The sequence below is a fragment of the Mobula birostris genome, chromosome 12 (genome assembly GCF_030028105.1).
Source record: "Mobula birostris isolate sMobBir1 chromosome 12, sMobBir1.hap1, whole genome shotgun sequence".
In the NCBI taxonomy this organism is placed as follows: Eukaryota; Metazoa; Chordata; class Chondrichthyes; order Myliobatiformes; family Myliobatidae; genus Mobula; species Mobula birostris.
In genome coordinates, this window is record NC_092381.1 from 18,901,107 (window position 1) to 18,923,699 (window position 22,593).

The 22,593-nt window shown below is 42.8% G+C and overlaps 1 protein-coding gene across 1 annotated transcript in view; it reads left to right on the plus strand.

The window, feature by feature from the left end:
- Positions 1-497: 497 nt before the first annotated feature.
- Positions 498-22,593, plus strand: part of LOC140205763 (volume-regulated anion channel subunit LRRC8A-like) — a 36,448-nt gene continuing 14,352 nt past the window's right edge. The window contains exons 1-2 of the mRNA XM_072273382.1: positions 498-534; positions 4,992-7,132. Coding sequence (XP_072129483.1) covers positions 5,021-7,132 — 2,112 coding nt within the window. The 5' untranslated portion in view covers positions 498-534; positions 4,992-5,020. The remainder of the gene's footprint in view (positions 535-4,991; positions 7,133-22,593) is intronic.

Below are 22,593 nucleotides of genomic sequence, written 5' to 3' on the forward strand. Positions count from 1 at the left end.
GGAATCCGCGCAGAAATAGGAGACATTTGTAAACAGAGACATGCCAATCTTGTTTCTGTCACACAAAACAGAATGTGAGCATGGTTTAAAAGCAAACTGACGTTAGTGGATCTTGTCGCTATGTATAGTTTCACCGCATGGTTATGAGTGAATGACATCATAATGAAACTGACATCATGGCAAGTGCACTGATGACTGGAACTCCACAATTCTAATGTCTTAGAAAACTAATTTTAAAGATGTGAGAGTTAAGAGAAAAGGCAAAGTTAATTTGAAACCGTGTGGAGCATTTATGCCAAACCATCAGATGAAAGACATTTTATAAAATGTTGAAAGAAACTTCTCCGTGTTTTCTTAACTCTAATCTGATCAAAATGTTGAAGAGCTACTTTCAAAGTCAAACCACCATAGAAGAAAGGGATTGTGAAGTACGTCAGCAGCAGCTGCCATTCTAAGGCCAGCACCAAAGCAAGACACACAGAGAGCCTCTCTAATCTGCCAGGCTTCACATATTTGTAACCAACTGTTCCTGAGGTAAGTCTGCCTGACTCCCAAGTCACTCGTTAACTTAGTTCTTATTTGATGATGCCTGCGTTCCTCAAATTCTGACACTCTGATATTAACCATTCTGTCAATAATGGTCATTCAGATGTCTTGGCTTTGAGCTTTTGAATTTCCCTCCTATACCCCTCTGCCCCCTTTGATGATGCCTGCATTCCTCATATTCTGACACTCTGATGTTAACCATTCTGCCAATGGTTATTCAGATGCCTTGACTTTTGAGCTCTTGAATTCCCATCCTATGGCCCTCTGCCTCTCCCCCCTACGTTTCCTTTACAAGAATTACTTATTCCGAGATACAGCACGGTAACAGGCTCTTCTGGCCCAATAAACCTGCACCGCCCAGTTACACCCAAGCGACCAATTAACCTATCAACCAGTATGTCTTTGGGCTGTGGGAGAAAACCAGTCTACCTGGAGGAAACCCACACGGTCACGAGGAGAATGTACAAACTAAAGATCGCAATGGGAATCGAACCCAGGTTGCTGGTGTTGTAAGAGATTTACACAAGCATGCCACCCTGTAAGATGCTGCATAACATCTACCTCTCCATCTTGGCCAGTAATCCTGACATCTCCTTGGTTCTTGATCCTCCGAAACACTCCTTTTGTGGCTCTGTATTAGAAGCCTTTTACTAAGAAGGCTCCCATTAACCACCTTGGAATACATGACTTTGTTAAAGATGCTGTGTAAAATGCAAGCTGTTGTTGACATGCCGCGTTGCCAGTAGAATCATAATGTAGCTGCAAATTATGGTTATATCAGAAAAGTAATCGGAGCCCGAAAGTGTGGTAATTAGTGAGGCTGACAGTTGGTTATTATGATGTCATATCAATGTCACTAGAAATCTATTTCCTCCATTACTTTCTGGCATGGAACGTTTGACGCTATGTGGCCAGTAATGTAACGTGATATCACATCCTTACAAATGGTTAGCAATGACTTCTACAGTCTGAGCCATTAATCAGCCAGTGGTATTTGTGACCAGATTCTGTCAAAGGGGCGCATGGAGACTCAGGGAGCCTTCAGTCGTGAATTTCCTTTCCCATCGCTGGTTGTCCGTTCTCCGGAATCCCCAACACACAGTGATGTCATCAGGATGGCATAACTGCCAGGCACACCATTAGAATCCTTCAGTGAATTAAAAATCACATTTGACAAATGTTTTTGTGAAGTAAAAATTTAGATTGAAAGAATCAAGTTGGGTTAAGTCTTGGCAGGAATATTATAAAGAAAGATTTGAAAAAACCTTTTCCATTTACTTTGAAATTCATTTGATATATTTATACAGATGAATTACAAAAATGTTAATTAAAATCAATTTTTTTTTAAGGAGGACAGAGGTTTTAAACAGTACAAATAGTTTGGAAGGTCATTAAAAACCTGCAAGTCACTTACAATGAGCCTAGTATTTTCTGGGTATTTTACAAGGAGAGGAGTTCATAAGCCCTTGAAGTGCTGTAAACTCACTGACTTCTAGGGATTAGAAAGCGCCATCTCACACACCCTGTACAGTGTGGAGGATTGAGTGAGCAGCTTCGGCCCACGCTACCTCTAATTCTGTATACCTCTTTTCAAATCTCCTCATTCTCCTAAACTCTGGGGAATAAAGTGCTAACCTGAAGAATAAGTTTGAAGTGTACTCATGCCGGTTGTAATGCTGGACCAAATTATACACAGGAAGCTCCCACACTTTCTTCCCTGATTTGGAAAAGAATGTAGATGGCATGTAGGTTTACAGATGACATCCAAATTGGTGGTGGAGTGGACAATGAGGAAGGTTGTCTAAGCTTATGGATATAGGTAGATCAACTGGGGAGGTGGATCTGGGAATGATGGTGGAACTTAACTCGGACTAGTGCAAAGTAATGCATTTCAGGAGGTTAAACTAGGCCAGAACAATGAATAGCAGGGAATTGGGATGGGGGAGGTTTGAAGAGCGGCACCTTTGGGTATAAGTACATACCTTCTTGAAAGAGTCTCACTACCCCCATGCTCCACTCCAGTCTGCTGCATCCATCCACAATAATCCCATCTGCCAGCACTTGGTCCTTATCCTTCAATGTCCTGGAGATTTAAGCTCTCATCTAGGCACTTCTCAAATACTGTCAGTGACTCCTCTTCCACTGCTCTTGGGCAGACCAGTCCTGCCTTCTAGGCCTGTACTCATGAGTTTAGAAGCATGAGATGGGGTGTGATCTTATAGAAACCCCAACCTTTTCTTGTGGATCCACCTCAGCTTCTGGTCGATGTTGATAAGCCAACAGGAGGAAGGGTGAAAAGAGGCCCCAGAAAGTATTGTCTGGCTAAACTAGAGTCAAGATATTAATTCTGCTCCAGATGTCCCGACACCTTTCTACCACCAACTCACAAATCAAGGGTGTGACGGAAGGCATGCCAGTTCCGTGAATGAGTGCAGGCCCAACAACACTCAGAGCAGGGCAGCGTTTACGTCAAAGCACAAAGTAAATTCATTATCAAAGTATGTGTATGTCACCACCTACCACCTTGAGATTTATTTTCTTGCAGGCATTCAGAGTAGAACAAGGAATACAACAGAATCATTTTTTTAAAAACTACAGATAAAGACTGACAAACAAACAATGTGAAAAAGACGTCAAACTGTGCAAATACAAAATAAATAACTAGAAACACAGTGAACATGAGTGGTAGTGTCCTTGAAAGTGAATGCATAGCTTGTGGAACCAGTTCAGTGTTGAAGTGAGTGAAGTTATCCATGCTGGTTCGGCAGTCTGATAGTTGAAGGGTAATAACTGTTACTGAACCTTGTGGTGTGGGAGCTAAGGCTCCTGTACCTCCTTCTGGACGGCAGCATCACAGAGATAAGATGGCCTGGATGGTGAGGCACCCCTTGTAGATATGCTGGACGGAGCGGGGAGGTTTCCTGTGCTGGACAGGGCAGTATCTACTACCTTTCGTTGGGTTTACCATTCTTGGTCATTGATGTTTCCGTACCAGGCTGTGAAGTAGCCAGTTAGATACCCTTCACTGTCAAAGCAACATGGTTGATTGGGTACTTCTTCACATGTGCTGATTATTCACAGTGGCGTGTGAATGTCAGAGTTATAAAGTCATTGAATGATAGAGCATGGACGTAGGCCTTTCAGCCCATAAGGCTGTACTATCAGAATCAGATTTATTGCCACCAGCACGTGTCATGAAATTTGTTAACTTAGCAGCAGCAATTCAATGCAATACATAATATAGAAGAATAAATAAACAAATATATCAATTACAGTATGAGATTCAAAATCATGCAAAAACAGAAATAATATATTGAAAAAGTGCGGTAGTGTTTATAGTTCAATGTCCATTTAGGAATCAATCACCCATTTAACTAATTCTACATTAATCCCATATTTTATTCTCCCCTTTAACTTAACATATTTTGAGTGAACATTAAGCATTTGGGGAAAAAACCTAGCTCCTTTCCTGGAAAACTGCATTTTAATTATCTAGGGAATCTTAATTGACAACATTATCTGTATAGATGCAATGCTCTTGGGTTCTTGCAATAACAGTATTGTGAATTTAAATTGTCCTGTGACACAGCCTGGTAATAAAGAGGGTAAAAGAGTATCTGAATATTCAACCAGCATCCATCATTAAGGACCCTTACAACTCGGGATATGCCCTCTTCTCATTACCACCATCACAAAGTAGTTACAAGGAGACTGAAGACACACACTCATTGTTTTAGGAACAGCTTCTTCCCCTCTGCCATCAAATTTCTGAACGGTCCCTGAACCCATATTGGGCTATCTATTTTTCTATTTACCTACCCACCTATCTTCTGGGCAGTGTCTTTACAAGACGGGTGCCCCCAGCCATTATCAGTACTCTTCAGAGTAGTCTCTCTGACGTCAGTGGTCGCATAACCATTATGCACCGGCTGCTCATACGACCATCCACCACCTGCTCGAGAAGAAGCCAATGGCAAACCACTTCTGCAGAAAAATTGCCAAGAACAATCATGGTGATGAGATCCTGACTGCCTATGTCATAAGACACGACAAATATTGATGACCTATCTATCTTCTTACTTAGTTTGTAACTTACAGTAACTTTATGTATTGTGCTGTCCTGCTGCCTCAAAATAACAACTATCATTGCATAGGCCAGTGATCAAAAATTCCATTCTGATTCACTGGTTGACTTATTTGCCAGTCCCTGTTATGCATAATTTTTCATAAATTCCATTGAATTTCTTTATTTTCCTGTGAATGTCTGCAAGAAAACTAATCCCAAGGTAGCATATGGTGTCTTTTATGAACTTTGCTAATAAATTTACTTTGACTGAGGTTCTGAGCCCTGACACGGTGCCAGCACTTGACTGTTGCCGTTTGCTCATGACAACAAGGTGCAAATACTTTGAAGTAATTTTATTATGTTTCCACTTATACTCCAGCTACCCCTCCCACTCCACAGGCTGCAGAGATGTTTACAGTGACAGAATTCAAGTGGTTGACCGATCCTCAAACAGCGTATCGCATACTGAAGCCTTGGTGGGATGTTTTTAGCCACTACATCTGCATGGTGATGCTCCTGATCGCACTGCTGGGTGGAACCCTTCAGATTGCTCAGAACAAAATGCTTTGCCTTCCTTGCAAAGTGGTGGTCGACGACCATTGCAAGCCCCCTTGGTACATGAACAATGCGTCGAGGAATCCGAATGGAAGCTTCCCTCCTCTGAGCGGGATTAAGAACCTTCTCGACAGGCAACAGTATGCCTTCATTGACGCCGTGTGTTACGAGAAGCAGCTTGATTGGTTCTCCAAGTTCTTCCCCTACCTGGTGCTCTGGCAGACGCTTCTGCTCTTGATGTGCAGTAACTTCTGGTTCAAGTACCCCAGCACCAGCTCCAGGCTCGAGCATTTCATCACCATCCTCCTCAAGTGCTTCAACTCCCCCTGGACCACTCGGGCTCTGTCCGAGGCGGTGGAGATTAGTGGCGAGAAGCTGCCCTACCACAAGACCAGGTTGATGGCTAGGACGTCCTTCTCTTCCATGCCTGGCGAGGCGGCCACCAAGTCTGCGCAGAGCAGGGTGAAGCTTAATCTGGCGGACGCGGGTGAGAGAACTATATTGGACCAGAAGGAAGGAGAGCAGGCGAAGGCTATTTTTGAAAAGGTGAAGAAGTTCAAAGTGCATGTTGAAGAAAAAGACATTATCTACAAACTGTACATGTGGCAGATTATTATAAAGGTCTTCCTATTAATTTTTATCATTGTCTATACCCCTTACTATGTTACTGAGATGAAATTTGATATCAATTGCAAAGTTGACATAGAGATATTTACAGGATATAGACAGTATCACTGTGTCCATTCTTTGGCAATCATGTTCAAGGTCTTAGCATCTTTTTATGCTATACTGGTGGCAGTACACGGACTGCTATGTGTCTATAGCCTGTATTGGATGCTCAGACGTTCACTGAAGCAATATTCCTTTGAGACTGTCCGAGAGGAAAGCAGCTACAGGGACATTCCAGACATTATAAACGATTTTGCTTTCATTCTTCACCTCTCCGACCAGTACGACCCCCTTTATTCAAAGCGTTTCTCGGTCTTCCTTTCAGAAGTCAGTGAGAACAAGCTGAAACAGATTAACCTGAACTTGGAGTGGACTGCGGAAAGGCTGAGGTATAAACTGCAGAAGAACCCTCAGGACAAAGTCGAGTTGTCCATGTTCATGATCAGTGGACTGCCTGATGCTGTCTTTGAACTGAAGGAGCTTGAGGTACTTAAGCTGGAGCTCATAACAGAAGCCAATTTTAAAGCGTCAATGTCTCAGCTGACTCACCTCAAAGAGCTCCATCTTTACCACACGCCGACCATTGTGGACCTGCAGGCATTGAACTGTTTAGCCGAAAACCTGCAAGTACTGCACATCAAGTTCACTGACATGGAAAAAGCTCCACGTTGGATTTTTAATCTGAAGAATCTGACAGAGCTTCATTTAACAGGTAACTTAAAAATGGAAAAGAACAACTCTGTGTCTCTGAGCGGCCTTGAGAACCTGAAGAAATTAAAAGTTCTACACATGAAGAACAGTCTTCCTCACATTCCAGCCATTGTCACTGGTACAGGACTCCTCTTAAACAAACTGTGCATTGATAATGAAGGAACCAAACTAACTGTGTTCAATACACTGAAAAATATGGTAAGTCTCACACACCTTGAACTTCAGAACTGTGACCTAGAACGCATTCCACATTCCATTTTTAGCTTGTATAATCTACGTGAGATTGATCTGAAAGGCAACAGGCTGAAGACCATAGAAGAAATTATTAGTTTCCAGCATTTGAAATGGCTCTCGTGTCTTAAACTTTGGTACAATGCAATAGCATACATACCACTGCAAATTGGAACTCTTTCAAACCTGGAGCAGCTATATCTCAACAATAACAGAATAGAAACCATTCCAACACAACTTTTTTTATGCAGCAAGTTACGATACTTGGACTTCAGCAATAATCACCTGACTGCAATTGGTGATGAGATCAGTGAACTGACTCATCTTCAGTACCTTAATGTTTCCAACAACAATGTGAGTAAATCCACCTATAGTTATTGTCAGTGGAAGTCTGTGTGAGTGCATCTGGGCCTCTTCAATATCTTGTCATTTACAGTATATTAGTAGCTGTGCTACAAATCTGAAATACAAGAGATTCTGCAGTTTCCTGAAATCTTGAGGAACACATGGATAGTGCTGGAGGAACTCAGCAGAAAATGTTGATGGGTCTGGGCCCGAAACGTTGACTATTTACTTCTCTCCTTAGATGCTGCCTGATCTGCTGAGTTCCTCCAGCATTTTTCATGGGTTCTGTTGTAATCTGCACAAAGCCACTACAGAATACTGAAGCTAGTGGATACAGAAGTGGTTTAGTCAACAAAAAATGAGACACTGTCTAGAGGAAGAGGCCTGTTTGACCCAATATTACATGACATTATATATGCTGAAGATCAAAGGGCAATTCTAAATTCACAATGTATCTACAATGCTTCCTTTGATTTACATATCAGATTCACACCTTTCTTCACACCAATACTCCAGACACCTAAAATAAATGTTAATTACAAACAAGAGAAAATCAACATTGCCTGGTTTTTCAATTAACTGCTGTCCACAGATTCAGGAAACTATTGTCCAGGGTTGCATTTTAAATTTAATTTACAATTTACATTCAGGTCAAAGGATTGGTTGCTGAAGTCAATGTTTGTTATATACCCTAATTCCAGAATATGCCCTGACATGTTCCATAAGGGCCATCTTCCATTTTATCTTAGTTACAGCAACACTGGATGCCATTGGGCAAACCCTTGGTGATCCTACATCCCATTGGTGAAAATTGCGCAACACACACCCAGCTGATGCACACTGAAGACCACAAGCCCATGATTTTTGATGGTTAAAATCCTGAAATTCTCACCTCATTTGGCAACAGGGCTCCCACCTGAAATGAAGTTGGACAGACTGGAGTAAATGGCCAATATTCAACCACTTATAAAGCCTAATGGGTCTCTACCACAATTACTCAATAGTCTTTATAATTTATTCCACCTGGGGACAAATATATTATTGGCTGACATAAGCTATGTATGTATGTATTTATTTATTTACTTAATTTTATTTAGAGATTTATTTAGCATGGTAGCAGGATCTTCTGTCCTAGAGAGCTTGTGCTGCCCAATTACACCCTTGTGAATTATTAACTACTAACACATACCTCTTTGGAAAGTGGAATGAAACCAGAGAACCCAGCGAAAATACAAATGCCTTACAGCCAGTGGCAAGAACTGAACCTAGATTGCTGGCATTGGAATAGTGTTACGCTAACCACTACCCCTAACAGCAACACCCAACGTGGGGCTCAAACCCAGAACCCTGGGATTAAGAGTCACATGCTCTACCAACTGAACTAGCCAGGCTCTGAAGGTTCTTTGCATTCATAAATGTAATATCTTCCTGAATATTTTATTTTATTGAGATAAGGTGTGGAGTGGGTCCTTCTGACCCTTCAATTTGAGCCTCCCAGCAATCCCCCAATTTTAATCCGAGTCTAATCACAGGAGAATTTACAATGACCAATTAACTCAGCAACTGGTACGTGTTTGGACTGTGGGAGGAAGCCAGATCACCCGGAGGGGAGCCATGCAGTCACAGGGAGAATGTACAAACTCCTCTAGCGCAGTGGGAATTGAACCCAGGTCACCTGTACTGTAAAGTGTTGTGCTAACCACTACGCTGGCATGCCACCCTCTAAAGAAGGCACCACTGAGAAATAAGTTATGTGCATTTTAATTAATTTTCTTCCCCGGTCATAATTTTGGAGATGGGGGAAGGGATTGTAAAACTAAATTATCCATATTAAAATTTCAGATGATTTTGCTTTATTTGTTTAATAATTGTACTCTCGCCATTCAAGTCCTATGGAACATAAAAATCTTAACTGGTGTTGGCACTTGGCTTAATTGCGCCTCATTTCTATAGCATGATTATTCGAAAACTGGAGGCTAATGAAGGGTTAGATGCATGTTGTGTGAGTTTTCCATCTGTAACCTAAAATGTACCATGAAAAGGAACTGCATTATTTTGACAGTAGATATAATAACGTACCGTAGATAACAATGAGTTCACTTAATCTGATATTTTTAATCAAGGATAAATATTGTTCACTATTTACATTTCCATGTATTAGGAATTTGCTGTGGTGTGTTGGTGCAGCAACAAAAAACAACATCCAACAACTATAAAGAGTAAAGAATTATATAAATACAAAGTTAGAGGTTAAAGTACAGATATGGAATATGATGCGCATAAGTGCATAAATACCAGCATTACCTACAACGTAAATAGCACTATAAAAACTGGTTTAAACTGTTTGCAGGGCAGTGCAGTGACTGAAGTTGTAGAGGGTGGGTGGGGGAGGGGGGTGTTCTAACTAGAATGCTTGATCAGATTAACTGCCTGAGGGGAGAAGCTTTTAAAATGGTGTGATGTTTACATTTTAATATCCCAGAAGGGAGCTTTTGGAAAAGGCTGTTTGCTAAGAGTGTAGTGTCCATATTGTTTTTTTTCCTGCCTGCTTCTTTGACTTGGACACATACAAGTCCTGCAGTGATGGCAGACTGTACCTAATGACCTGGCAGTTTGCTGTTATTTTGATATACTGTGAGAGGATATTGCACCAAACCAGACAGTAACGGCTGATGTCAGGATGCTCTCTATGATGGTGACGAAAACATATCCAGAACAAGATCTTTAAAGTTCCTGTATTCACAGATTTCAAAACTGTAGGTGTATGATGTGGGACATCAGCAGTAATAATAATTTTTAATTTTTGCAATGGGCATTGTGAGTCACAATTACCCACTCACTCCACCACCTACGCACAGTATCAGCAGCGTGTACCATCTGCAGCAACTCACCAAGACTCCTTGGACTTCACCTTCTAAACCCATGACTTCCACCATCTGGAAGGACGAGGGCAGCGAAGGCATGGGGACCACCATTACCTGGAAGTTGCTCTCCAAGCTACACGCCATCCTGACTTGTGAATATATCGCGGTTCTTTCATTGTCACTGGGTCAAAATCCCAGAACTCGCTCCCTAACGTAACTGTGGATACGTCCACACCTCAGAGTCTGTAATGGTTCAGGAAGGTAGATCATCACCACCTTCACCGGGGCACTTATGGTTGGTAACTAATCAGTAAACTGATGTTGGCTGATTCTCCGCTTGTGAAGATCAGGAGGGAAGAAAAGTCCACAGGAGCAATGGTACTATTGTTGGTGACTGTAGTGGCCAGTTATGGATCTGCAGACTCAGGAGAGGTAGGGACACGGGAACAGCTGGGATGCAGGCAGTTGGTTAGTAGGGTCCTTCCCGTGTCTTCCCTTCTCTTCAGCAGTCCCTCTTCTGGATTCTTCTTCAGCTGCTCCGTGGCTAAATGACTGAAACTCATCTCTTGGATGAATATTAAAAAAATCCTTTGCAAGTTGTTTTTTTTAGGGAAAGCCTTAATGGATTATCACTGTTAACAAAATACTAACAGGACGATTCCAATATTGACTAACTTTAAGGAGCTGCTACTGAGATTGAACTCCCCAACACTATTGCAAAGCACTCACCTCTGGCACCCTAAGCTGAAACAATTGCCCTGTGTCTTCCCAGAGTCCCGCCTGTGTCTTCTTAGGCTCTTTCCCTCTCGTATGTCCAGGTGACCAAATGGAATGTTGGCCTTCATCACTAGGGGGATTGAATTTAAGAGCAATTCTGGCCTTCTTTCTTGAGGAAAGATGTACTGCCTTTGGAGGCAGTGTAGAGGAGTTAGTAAGTTGATTCCAGGTTTGAGGGAGTTAGCTCACAAGGAGAGACAGAGCTGCCTGGGACTATATTCACTGGAATTCAGAAGAATGAGAGAGAACCTCACAGAAACATAGAAACATAGAAAACCTACAGCACAATACAGGCCCTTTGGCCCACAATGCTGTGCTGAACATGTACTTACTTTAGAAATTACCTAGGGTTACTCTTAGCCCTCTATTTTCCTAAGCTCCATGTACCTATCCAGGAGCCTCTTAAAAGACCTTATTGTATCAGGAAATTATAGACCAGTGAGTCTTACTTGAATGGTTGGTAAGTTGATGAAGAAGATCCTGAGAGGCAGGATTTATGAATATTTGGAGAGGCATAATATGATTAGGAATAGTCAGCATGGCTTTCACAAAGGCAGGTCGTGCCTTACGAGCCTGATTGAATTTTTTGAGGATGTGAATAAACACATTGATGAAGGTAGAGTCATAGATGTAGTGTATATGGATTTCAGCAAGGCATTTGATAAGGTACCCCATGCAAGGCTTATTGAGAAAGTAAGGAGGCATGGGATCCAAGGGGACATCACTTTGTGAATCCAGAAATGGCTTGCCCACAGAAGGCAAAGAGTGGTTGTAGATGGGTCATGGAGATTGGTATGGACACGAACCTAAAGATCCCTCTGATCTTCCACACTGCCAAGAGTCTTACCATTAATACTATATTCTGCCATCATATTTGACCTACCAAATCTAACCATCTCCCACTTATCTGGGTTGAACTGTATCTGAAACCTCTCAGCCCAGTTTTGCATCCTAGCGATGTCCCGCTGTAACCTCTGACAGCATCCACACTATCCACAATACCCCCAACCTTTGTGTCATCAGCAAATTTACTAACCCATCCCTCCACTTCCTTATCCAGGCCATTTATAAGTCACGAAGAGAAGAGGTCCCAGAACAGATCCCTGAGGCACACCACTGGTCACTAACCTCCATGCGAAATATGATCCATCTACATCCACACTTTGCCTTCTGTGAGCAAGCCAATTCTGGATCCACAAAGCAAGGTCTCCTTGGATCCCATGCCACCTTACTTTCTCAATAAGCTTTGCTTGGGGTACCTTATTAAATGCCTTGCTGAAATCCATATACACTACATCTACTGCTCTTCCTTCATCAATGTGTTTAGTCACATCCTCAAAAAATCCAGTCAGGCTCGTAAGGCACGACCTGCCTTTGACAAAGCCATGCTGACTATTCCTAATCATATTATGCCTCACCAAATGTTCATTAATCCTGCCTCTCAGGATCTTCTCATCAACTTACCGACCACTGAAGTAAGACTCACTGGTCTATAATTTCCTGGGCTATCTCTACTCCCTTTCTTGAATAAGGGAACAACACCTGCAACCCTCCAATCCTCCGGAATCTCTCCCGTCCCAACTGGTGATGCAAAGAATATTGCCAGAGGCTCAGCAATCTCCTCCCTTGCCTCCCACTGTAGCCTGGGGTATATCTTGTCTGGTTCCGGTGACTTACCCAACTTGATGCTTTCCAAAAGCTCCAGCACATCCCCTTTCTTAATGTCTATATGCTCAAGCTTTTCAGTCCACTGTAAGTCATCCCTACAATCGCCAAAGTCTTTTTCCGTAGTGAATAGTGAAGCAAAGTATTTATTAAATACCTCTGCTATTTCCTCCGGTTCCATACACACTTTTCCATTGTCACACTTGATTGGTCCTATTCTCTCACGTCTTATCCTCTTGCTCTTCACATACTGTAGAATGCCTCATAGAAACATCTAAAAATCTAGGGAACATATTCTAAAGATTCAGGGGAATGGAATAGATTTGGGTTGAGGATGAGGAGAAATTGCTTTTTGCCAAGAGTAGTAAATCTGTGGCTTTCTCTGCCTAGGGAAGCAGGAGAGACTACCTAATAAAATATACATAGTTAGATAAATATTTGCATAGCAGGTGAAATGAGAGTTATGGGGAAAAGGCAGGTAGGTGGAGCTGAGCCCATGGCCAGATCGGGCATGATCTTATTGAATGGCAGAGTCGAGGCTCGATAGGCCAGATGACCAACTCCTGCTCCTATTTCTTATGTTCTTATGTTCTCAGCTGAGATTAGATCATTGGTAGCACAGCTGTCCACTAATACAAAGACAAAAGCCTCCTTTGCCACTAACGTGACAACACAGTGAAAAGCTGGTTTATTGAAGTCTGGGCCAGTTAGTGCACTTCAGTGACTGGAGTGCAGCCATCTTCTGACCTAAAACTCGGGTAAATGCCAGTAATTGCTCCCCTAATCCCTCATCAATCAACTGAGCAATATGGCCGACTAAACTCAATTGCTACCTTTCGTCTGGAGTAGCTCAAATAAACTCACAAGGAACCATTTTCAAAGTTTAATCATGTACTGGCCAATATTTATCACCAAACAAGCATCAGTGAAACAGATTTTCAGGTCACTGTGACATTACAGTAAACAAATTTGATTTCTCTTTTATAACTGTGTGTCCTTATTTCAGAAGATGCTGCATGGGCTGTATTGCACTTTGGTCAAGAGAGGCAATAAATGAAAGGAAATATTTTTCATCACACACAAACTCTGCTTCTGGAGAACAGCAAGATGATGGCTTAAGCAAACAATACCTTGTCGGGGGCAGCCCACCCCACCAGTGGAGTGGCTCGGGGTGTTAGACCAATTTAAAATGCAGATTGGTCTTTCACCATAAACCTGTGGTGAATTTATTCAGTGTTACAATGCCACCGAAGATCCTTACAAAAGATCTTGAGGATCAGCTGGAAGGACAGACACACTTACACTATCGTACTGGAGGAGGCCAAACTGAACACCGCCTCAACCATGATGATGCAAAACCAACTCCGATGGATAGGTGATTTAATCCGGATGCCGAGCTCATGTCTCCCCAAACAGATCCTTTACTCCCCGTTGAAGGAAGGTCACCAAGCCCCTGGTGGACAAAGGAAACACTTCACAGGTAATATCAAGCAACACACATCAAAGTTGCTGGTGAACGCTGCAGGCCAGGCAGCATCTCTAGGAAGAGGTACAGTTGACGTTTCAGGCCGAGACCCTTCGTCAGGACTAACTGAAGGAAAAGTTAGTAAGAGATTTGAAAGTGGGAGGGGGAGGGGGAAATCCAAAATGATAGGAGAAGACAGGAGGGGGAGGGATAGAGCCAGGAGCTGGACAGGTGATAGGCAAAAGGGGATACGAGAGGATCATGGGACAGGAGGCCCAGGAAGAAAGACAAGGGGGGGGGACCCAGGGGATGGGCAACGGGTATAGTCAGAGGGACAGAGGGAGAAAAAGGAGAGTGAGAGAAAGAATGTGTATAAAAATAAATAACGGATGGGGTAAGAGGGGGAGGTGGGGCATTAGCGGAAGTTAGAGAAGTCAATGTTCATGCCATCAGGTTGGAGGCTACCCAGACGGAATATAAGGTGTTGTTCCTCCAACCTGAGTGTGGCTTCATCTTTACAGTAGAGGAGGCCGTGGATAGACATGTCAGAATGGGAATGGGATGTGGAATTAAAATGTGTGGCCACTGGGAGATCCTGCTTTCTCTGGCAGACAGAGCGTAGGTGTTCAGCAAAGCGGTCTCCCAGTCTGCGTCGGGTCTCGCCAATATATAAAAGGCCACATCGGGAGCACCGGACGCAGTATATCACCCCAGCCGACTCACAGGTGAAGTGTCGCCTCACCTGGAAGGACTGTCTGAGCCCCTGAATGGTGGTAAGGGAGGAAGTGTAAGGGAATATCAAAATCAGCCTGAAGAAATTCAACATTACATCTAAAAACTGGGAAGACATGGCACTCAATAGCTGCACCTGGAGGAAATCTGTTCAAGAGGGAGCTGCACTACATGAGAATGATCTGCAGTGTGCCAGAGAGAACAAGTGGCAGCTCCTAAAGGAGAGACTGAACAACTAAAAGACTCAGTCACTGACCACAGCCACCACTTACTCGTGTCTTACTGCATCAGAATACGTGGATCCTGGATCAGCCTCTACAGCCATTTGAGCGAGGAGTCACTAATAGACAATCCCTTAGGGGAACATCATACTCGGCTCGAGTGATTGCATTACTACTACTCAATGTTACAACTGCCCAGCCACTCTGTGCTTCCTCAAGTCTGGCCGCTGAGTCACTGTCTCACCACTGAAGATATTAGATAGGTATAGCATCCTTTCTGCCCACAGAAAGTTCTATAGTCACTTTTGTAGTCTGGTCACAGTTACTATTCAACAGGCAATTCATGAATAGCAAGCTCCCACATAGACCAATGTGCCTCGATGGCATTGGTTTATTCTTTCAGGTCATGAGTCATGACCTGCTGAGCTCCTCCAGCACCTTGTGTGCATCGCTCTAGATTTCTGCAAAATCTCTTGTGTTTATGATTAGTATGCTCAACCCCTGAAGTCAGAATCCCCTTCCCTGACTGACAACCCAATTGTCCCCTATCTGGAGCCACCCTTTGCAGCAGGAGTTCCCAGCCTGGGTTCCACATAACCCTTGCGTTATGGTATTGGCCCATGTCATAAGGAAAGTTTGGGAATCCCTGTGAAATTGATTATCAACGCCACAGACTTTGCACAAATCATGCACCTACTACATCCGTCAATGCAGAAGAAGCTCTCGACATCTCTTCCTCCATACTCACAACACAAATTAAACTGCTGAGCTGTTATTTGTCCTTTGGCTCGGCTAGTCATCTATTATTTCAACACAAGCTGCCACACAGTGCAACTAAGCATTGGTTTGTAAAATAGACCATAAAACCATAAGACATAGGAGCAGACTTGGGCCATTCAACCCATCGTGTCTGTTCCAACATTTGATCCTGTCTGATTTATTTTCCCTCTCAAACACATTCTTCTGTCTTCTCCCTGTAATCTTTGACACCCTTAAAAATCAAGAACTCATCAATCTCCGCTTTAAATATACCCAATGACTTGGCCTCCACAGCCGTTTGTGATAATGAATTCCATTCCACAGATTCACTACCATCTGGCTAAAGAAATTCCTTCTTATTTCTGTTCCATTATAGCATTTAGGTGCCTAGTATCTGGGCATCTTTGTATTCTGAGGCTGTGTCCTCTCGTCCTGGACACCCCCACTATAGGAAACATTAAATACTATTATAGGACAAAAACCTCCTCGAACAAGACCACAACTTTGTCATTGGGTTTGGAGGCTTTTGTGACTCAATGACCAGGAGATCTATGCTGACTGGAGTCAGGGCTTATGCTTTGGCTCTTGGTAGGGTCACCCATGCCAAACAGATCAAAGGGTAGAGGCCAGACTGAGAGTGGTTCACTGGTCCTCCAGGTTCAGGGGTTCAGCTCAGGGCTAACAACACTGACTGGTAAAACAAAACCGTTATGGAAACAGCAATGAAGAATCCTTCTACATCTGAGTGCGACGGTATTCCTGAGTCTCCGCCTGAGACCTGCATGACTGACAGTAGTGAAAACTGAGAGGAGGCTACTGACATGATGAAGGAAGCCCTGAACACCACCAGAGATTGAGGACCTTCATTGCTGCCCTAAACGTCAGTGGTACAATGGGCAGTAAGTAAGGACAAAAAACTGGTGCAGCAATTGGAATAGAAATATGATCCAGCATTAGGGGTTACCTTTTCATTTCTATCATTTTTGTCTTTATGGTAAAAACTGGTCAATGTGTCCACTCTCTGTATATGTCAATCACGCTCTGTTGACTCACTAGAAGACAAGGATTTTTTTTCATATACTTAAGGAGGTTATCCAGTTAGCTACAATGAGGTATTGCTATTGTCAAAAACAAATTCATTGGAGGGGTAGTTAATTTCTGACTTCAAATATTTTATGGCAATACGGGGCATCAAGGTAGCATAGTGGTTAGCACAACGCTCTACAGTACAGGCCATCTGGGTTCAGTTCCCACTGCTGCCTGTAAGGAGTTTGTACGTTCTCCCTGTGATCTTCTGGATTTCCTCTGGGTGCTCCAGTTTCCTCCCACCGTCCAAAGACCTACCGGTCATTGCAAATTGTCTTGTGATTAGGCTAGGGTTAAATGGGTAGGTTGCAGGCATTGCGGCTCAACGAGCTGACTTCGCTAACTTCCACCATGAACATCGACTTCTCTAACTTCTGCCCTCCAACCTGATGGCATGAACATTGACTTCTCTAACTTCCGCTAATGCCCCACCTCCCCCTCGTACCCCATCCGTTATTTATTTATATACACACATTCTTTCTCTCTCTCTCCTTTTTCTCCCTCTGTCCCTTGCCCATCCTCTGGGTTCCCCCCCCCCTTGTCTTTCTTCCCGGACCTCCTGTCCCATGATCCTCTCATATCCCCTTTGCCAATCACCTGCCCAGCTCTTGGCTCCATCCCTCCCCCTCCTGTCTTCTCCTATCATTTTGGATCTCCCCCTCCTCCTCCCACTTTCAAATCTCTTACTAGCTCTTCCTTCAGTTAGTCCTGACGAAGGGTCTCGGCCTGAAACGTCGACTGTACCTCTTCCTAAAGATGCTGCCTGGCCTGCTGCGTTCACCAGCAACTTTGCTATGAGCTGAAAGGGCTTCTTCTGCAGTGTACTTCAATAAATAAATAAATCTGTAAATCTCCATTTCATCTTTTCATTGTTGATATTATGCAATTGAGATTTTATATTAGTATTGAAATTATACTACTGTATACAGTACTGTGCAAAATTCTTAGACACACATATCTATAGCTAGCGTGTCCAGACACTTCCACAGTCCTCTAGTAATTTTATGTACTGCACTATACCACTTCTACAAAAAAAAGCTCATTTCATGACATATGTGAGTGATGATAAACCTGATTCTGATACGGGTCTCTGTTGTGGACCGAGAGTGGGAAGGGGGAAGGGAGAGGAGAATCATAGTTGGGAAAAGGAGAAGGGAGAGAGGAAGGAGTGAGACGCACCAGAGAGACATTCTGCAATGACCCATAAGCTAGTTGCTTGGAATCAAATGACCTTGCTTGTTGTCTCAGAATTCAGTGTGTCTGGAACTGCGCCAACCACGGCTCCTGGCAACCCTTCTCTGCCATTCTCAACATCCTTTGCTCCTGCCAGATTTACAAACTCACTCTCCGCTCCACATTGACAAATGCAGTACACTGCAAAAGTCTTAAGCACACTAGCTGTATACAAGACATTTGCGTATGTCACTCAAGTAGGCTGTAGTTAAGAGATTTGATCTTTGTTAAACAGTTTACAGCTGTAAACTGAATCCTGAAGAAGAATCTTGGCCCGAGATGTTGAATGTTTGTTCATTTCCATAGATGCTACCTGACCTGCTGAGTTCCTCCAGCATCTAGAAAACATAGAAATCTACAGCACATTACAGGCCCTTCTGCCCACAATGTTGTGCCGACCATGTAGCCTACTCTAGAAACCGCCTAGAATTTGCCTACCACATAGCCCCCTATTTTTCTAAGCTCCATGTACCTGTCTAAGAGTCTTGTAAAAGACCCTATTGTATCCATCTCTGCCACCTTCACTGGCAGTGCATTCCACGCACCCACCACTCTCTGTGAAAAACTTGCCTCTGATATCCCCCTTGTACCTACTTCCAAGCACCTTAAAACTATGCCCCTCGTGTTAGCCATTTCAGCCCTGGGAAAAAGCCTCTGGCTATCCACACGATCAATGCCTCTCATCATCTTATATACCACTATCAGGTCACCTCTCATCCTGTCGCTCCAAGAAGAAAAGACCAAGTTCTCTCAACTTATTCTATTAAGGCATACTCCGCAATCCAGGCAACACCCTTGTAAATCTCCTCTGCATGCTCCCTCTCGTTTGTGAGTGTTGCTTTGGATTTCCAACATCTGTGGACTTTCTCGTGTTTACAACTGTGGACCTATCTCTATCAACCAGTAAAACGCATTTTACTGACCTGTTCTCATAGAGGTTTATCAGTGGTGGCATGATGGAGCAAAATGATTTTTTTTTCACTTTAACTTAAGTAGCTTGATAGGTGCAGAATGTTCCTTTCCTGGCACAGATGCTGCTCGACATGCTGAGTTCCCCCAGCCGATTGTTTGCTGCTGTATGTTCAAAGGTTCAGACAAAGAGGAAGGTTTCAAGTAGCTTCCTATAGGAGAACATAGACAGGTTCAAAACTGTGGTCCTGTTTACATGTGTGGTCCTGTCCTGCTTCAGAACAATACAACAATGAAAACGTCAAGCAGTCTGTAGCTGAAATAGGATGTGACTCTATTACAACGGATAAGGCTAAGTGACTGGCCTTTCAAATAAAGATGAAGATAACGAGTGGCTTTATTTATCACATCTACATCAAAACATACAGTGAAATGCACCGTTTGCATCAATGACCGACACGGTCCAAGGATATGCTGGGGGCCTCTAATGACCAAAAGTGTCACTACGCTTCCGTCGCCAAAATGTGCCCACAATTTACTAATCCATATGCCTTTGGAACATGGAGGGAAATGGAGCATTCGGAGGAAACGTATAGGGTCACAGGGGGAACATTCAAACTCCTTACAGAAGGCTGTGGGTATTGAACACCAATCGCCGGTACTATAAAGCATAATGCTAGATGTTATGCTACCATGCTGCCCTTTGTAGAACCACTTTCTTTTTTAAAAATGCCGTCAGTTATTTGTAAAGTCGTTGTAAATTGGTAACGAGAATGTGATCTCAGTTTTCGTTGGGACCGTGGAAAACACTGGACAACAAACTTTTTTGAAAGCATTGCTTTCTCAGAAGTTTTTTTGTTTACGATAAACCACTTGAAGCTGAACACAAATATAATTTCAGACTACTTGTGTCATGTAGGAGTTTGGAGGAACAAGAAATTAACTTATTTGAATATGTGTTTCATTGCATAATGCTGCAGATGTTTTGCAATAGTTCAACTAAGCTAAAAATGTTTTGCTGATGATTTTCATTTGTACTCAGTGCTTAAGGCTTTTCACTTAAGTGTCCAACAATAATCAGCCAGCATTGATGGATTCCAGTTGCCCTGATATCGTTTCTCCATGACCGTGATGTCCTAGTGAAACCTTTCACCATGCTCATCACTGAATGGGAATGCAGAAAATTAATCTTTAGAGATAAGTTGAATTTCATGGTTTCAGCTTACATTGTGGGCAACATTTTAATTGATGTGAATTATGAATTGAAATAACGAATATGTGTGACTTTTTTTAAACATGGTGTGTGATAGGGAAATTTCATGGTGATTTTCATAATCAGCAGCCCTAAATCCATAAGATGCAGCCGAGAGTATTCAGGAAGCAAAACCTCTGTTGTCCAGTGAAACATTTGGAAAATTTTAAAGGTTCAAATGTTCATTTATTATGAAAGTACTGTATGTATCCATATTCAACTCTGTGATTCGTCTTCTCCAGATAGCCACAAACCCAAAGAAAGAATTTTAAATTAGTTCAGAGAAGCATCAAACCCACACCCTGCACAAAAAAATAGCATTTCAATCATCAATCCCAAAACCCTCCTCCCCCTCCCCCTCACACAAAACATAACAAGAAGATCAACGCAGAACCATGGTAACATCCTCCAACACCACCAACATCATCAAAAGCGAAGGACACCACACAAACACAGAGGCCTACCCAGCGATAGCCACACAGCAATAGGCCACTCACACACTCTTTCTCTGGTAAAACGCAGGTAGCCGGTGCTGAACTCTGACTCGCCTTCTGCATTCGCCTCGGTGTCTCAATCTTTCTCGATGCTTTAATCGGTGAAATGGAGTCGAACATTGGCTTGCATCCCATTTCTAAGTTTCTTTGCACCAAGGTTGTCCATAGCAGTCTGTAGCAGGGACGGATTTCCTTTGCTGTTTTCCAGTGGGGAACCTATTTGACCAAGGCCTTTGATTGCACTTCTGGATTATTGAATGAATCAAATTTCGGCACATCACTGTTGAACAGAAGAGGACGAGATGATTTCCCCTCTGACTATATCAAGAGTCAAGGCATTTGTGAATGAACCTGAGAACTGTCCAGGTGTCATAGACTCATACAGCACTACAGCACAGGAAAAGGCCCTTTGGCCCATCTAGTCTATGCTGAACTGTTATTCTGCATAGTCCTATTGGCCCTTCATACCATATCCAACTATGTACTTGTCCAAAATTCTCTTAAATATTTCAATGGAACGGGCATGCACTGCTTCTGCTTGCAGCTCCTTCCACACTCTCACCACCCTCTGAATGAAGAAGATCTCCCTCATGTTCCCCCTTGTGGCGAAATTAACTTTTTTTTTTAAGCAAATGGAATCCTGGTGTTTGAAGGAGCAAGTGATATAAACAGCTCAAAATGCCATGACATGTGACAAAAACAGTCTCTTTTGGGGCTTGACCTTGAAGTATTAGTTATGCTGAACAAATCTTAGCAAGTTTGCAAGGAGATTGCTTATTGTTTATTTGTGCAGAACCTAGTTTACTTCAATGGGAAGGAATCGGAAATAGCTGAAAACTTTAAGCTTGGGACAGGAGCCAGAAGCAGTTTGAGGCAATAGCGAGGCCTTATCCTTGTATGACAATCTTGCTGCTATTTTAGACTGCGCCTTACATGAAGGACTGGCTGATGACTTACAGCAGTTGATTGGACAAGACCTGTGTGTCAGTTACTGTGCCAATGGAAACGACATCCCAGAACGCTCTAGCATTTCATCCTCCGCAAACAACTGGTTTTTCTGCAGTTCACATTCTGGTAACTACGACCAAAAAGCCAAGACAAGCAGCAAAGGCAGCTTCAGTAACAATCTGAAATGATATCAAAACATGAAGATTGCACAAACTGGAATTTCATACGGATAATAAGGAACACAGATGAAAACAGAAAATGCTGGAATACTTAGCAGGCTGGACAGCAACTGTGGAGAGAGAAATACAGCTAATGATCTGATCAATGGCCAATGATTAGAATTGTAGTGAGAGGAGGGCATATTTTATATTGGACAGCTGAAGAAAGGAGTCGACAGAACAGAGGGAATAAACAACGTAATAAGCCACAGTCCATACCCAAGTTTTTCTTGAATCATTTTGGATAACCGGTTGGTCCAGCAGGTTAATTTTGAAAGGAAGCGATATAAGATGGCTAATTGAATCCCAAATTACTTTGCCGATAGGATGCTTCTCGGATTGGAAGTCGGTGACCAGTGGTACGCTGCAAGGATTGGTTCTGCGGCTATTGTTGCTTGTGACATATAATAGTGACTTGGATGTAAATGTAAGAGGTACGATTATGAAGTCTCCAGATGACACAGAAGTTGGTGATGTTGTGGCTAGTCAGGCAAGTTATTTAAGGCTACAGCAGGATACAGAACAGATAGGAAGTTTGGTGGATGGAAGTTAATCCTGACAAGCTGGGCGGGCTAGTGATCGTATAGACTCATTGGAATGTGCTGTATTGCTCAGGGACTTCATGAGCAAGGTGATGCATTTTGAGAAGTCATTTATATAAGGACATGACATATGCTCTAAATGGTAGGGTGCTAAGGATTATTGATGACCAGCAAGCCCCTGGTTCCCTGAAAATGACAACACTTAGATATGGCGGTGAAGAAAACAAAAGGCATATTTGCTTTCATATGTCAGAGCACTGAATATAAAAGTTGGGATATTATATTACAACTTTAGAAACAATTGG